Source organism: Frankliniella occidentalis, unplaced genomic scaffold (assembly GCF_000697945.3).
Source record: "Frankliniella occidentalis isolate FOCC.00 unplaced genomic scaffold, Focc_3.1 Scaffold13, whole genome shotgun sequence".
Taxonomy (NCBI): domain Eukaryota; kingdom Metazoa; phylum Arthropoda; class Insecta; order Thysanoptera; family Thripidae; genus Frankliniella; species Frankliniella occidentalis.
Window position 1 is genome coordinate 1,405,011 of NW_026267143.1, and position 2,391 is coordinate 1,407,401.

The 2,391-nt window shown below is 56.7% G+C and overlaps 2 protein-coding genes across 2 annotated transcripts in view; both read left to right on the forward strand.

Annotated features, from left to right (window-relative positions):
- The window catches only part of LOC113217618 (cAMP-dependent protein kinase catalytic subunit 1), a 5,663-nt gene that overhangs the window by 1,397 nt on the left and 1,875 nt on the right, over positions 1 to 2,391 (forward strand). The window lies entirely within an intron of this gene.
- On the forward strand, positions 920 to 1,934 carry LOC113217653 (chitotriosidase-1-like). Its single transcript, XM_026437641.2, has 3 exons — positions 920 to 1,179; positions 1,506 to 1,673; positions 1,741 to 1,934. Exons 1-3 carry the CDS (start codon positions 1,077 to 1,079, stop codon positions 1,905 to 1,907), a joined length of 438 nt encoding a protein of 145 aa, XP_026293426.2. The 5' UTR covers positions 920 to 1,076; the 3' UTR covers positions 1,908 to 1,934.

Here is a 2,391-nt window from a genome sequence, read left to right on the forward strand (position 1 = left end):
CAGTGCCCCCAACTGGAACTAAAACTTAAAATGTAGTTGTGTTTTTCTTCTGACTGATGATAGAATTACGATATTTTCCAACGTTTTGTACTGTCAGAATTTTTCCAAACATTGTCACATTTGTCTTTGTCTAGAAGTTAAAAACAATAAAAATACAAATTCTTGGAACTCGAAGTTCCTTTACATAAGGCGGTGACTTTGTCTGGCGCGAGATTTTAAACTGTAACGTCTCGGGATTGTAATTCGCCCGGGTCTTGAGAAAGGGCCCTTTCTCAATGCTGTATGCTGTGAGGGTGGGCGAGCAGTTTGTATTTGTGCACATCGCGTTCCAACCGGTTTTCTGGAACAGGTTCCCAGGAACATGACAAAAAAGATCCTCATGCTGCGTATTCCAGAGGCATTTCCTTCAGCGGCCCCACAGTGAAGCCATCTCAGGGCGGGCCGCCGGCTCCACACAGACGCTGGGCGGGTCGGCCTACCCAGCCCGCTGCGGGCGCGATGAATAGCAGCGTCTGGAGACCCAAGAACGATGCGCAGCAGAAGAACGCCGTATTTGCAGTCTATCGCTCTTTGGTAGCCATGATCATTAACGGAAAGCACAAAGAATAACATTATATTTTTTTAAATTGCCTATCAGAGTTTTTAATGAAATGAATAGTCAAACGTCCATTTTGATACGCTAAAAGATGTGCGTTGTACGCAGTGGAGTGTTGACTCTCTGGAAAGAAGGTGGGGGAGGGGGAGGGTGGGCTCATGTTGAGGGTATTTCTCGGGATTCCCTGTTTTTATTGGACATCGGCCAGCCGGGCCTCTCGTCCCGATCCCCTGGACCTGTTCCTGCCAGGAGCCGGCAGGAGCTGACGTCAAGTCTCGGGTCTCTTATGGAGCGGAGACGTGCGGAGTGGAGGAAGGGGCGGGCGGGGCGCGCAGGGGTTCCCAGTGCGCCTCGGTGCGTGTACCAGTAGTATCCCAGCACCGCGTCGAGGAAGCGGCGACTGCCGCGAGGGACTGCAGCGCCACAGCTTTGGGAACCGCGAGCTAGAGCCATCCCGGATTGCTTTCCCGCAGCAGCCGAGATGCGCGCGCTCACCCCCGTCGCCCTGCTCGTGGCTCTGGGCGTTGCCCTCGCCCTGGTGCACGACGCCGAGGCGCAGGGACCTCCGCGCGCCCGCGGGCTCGGTAAGTTCTGAGGAGCTGCCCAGGGTGAGAGAGAGGTACGAGTCACACTGTAGCGCACGCAGGCGTGCGTGCTTGCCTGTGTCGCACCTAAGCACCACCAGAAATCGGAGAATAGCGGTATTGGGGCAATATCGCAACGATATCGTTTTGATATCACATGTCGATTTTTTGCTCACCATTCTGTCGCAAGTGACACGAAAAGCGACACAAAGTCGACATGCGATATCTTAACGATATTTCTGGCGGTGTGGTGCCTTACTCCTCAACGCGCCCGAAGGCGTCCTGCCGGGCCGAGTCCCACTACGACGCAATGTGCTCCTGTCCAGGTCGCCGTGCGCTGCTGTGCTACGCCGCCGCCTGGCACGCCAAATTCAAACCCCGCGACCTCGACCCCGGGCTGTGCTCCATGGTCATGGTGGCGTTCGGGCGGCTGGTGGTGAGCCAGACGGGCGCCCTGGAGGAGGCCTACCCCATGAGCGACGAGGACAACAAAGGTGAGCGCACCTCGGCTGAGCGAACGGAGGAGTACCACCAGTAGTGTGACGCCCGAGTATGTCGCAGTGTCCGTGGGCGGTGTGGTCAAGGAGCTCAGGAAGCACAACTCCTCGGTTGCCGTGGGGATGACCATCGGCGGCTGGGCCGAGGGCTCCGAGAGGTTCTCGGTCGTTTCGGCTGACGCCAGGAAGCGGGAGGTGTTCGTCAACAGCGTGTTGAAGGCGGTTAAGTGAGTACGAATTGTCAGGAGGAAGGGGGGGGGGGGTAAGAATTACCCCCTCCTGTCTCTATGTCTCTCGCTCTTCACAAACACACACACACACACACACACATTTTCACAGAGGATACTATGCGTTCCGCGTAAAAGCACATACTGTACGTCCGTTGAAGTATGCCGCCTGGTGGAGTGCCACCAGGAGGCTGTACGAGACCAGGGATCATACAGAAAGCATGTCCGTCATTCGTCGCCGCGAAACTGCCGTGTGCTCAGCCTGCAAGCTCTCAGATCACCTGATGGGTAGGCAACATCTTGCCTGCAGTGCATGCGTGTAGTGCGGGCTGGCCTACCCCGAGTCTCACAGGCGCCGTGTGCTCATCCTCTGCAAGCTCTCAGATCCCCTGATGGGTAGGCAACATCTTGCCTGCAGTGCGCGCGTGTAGTGCGGGGTGGCCTACCCCCAGCCTCACAGGCGCCGTGTGCTCAGCCTGCAAGCTCTC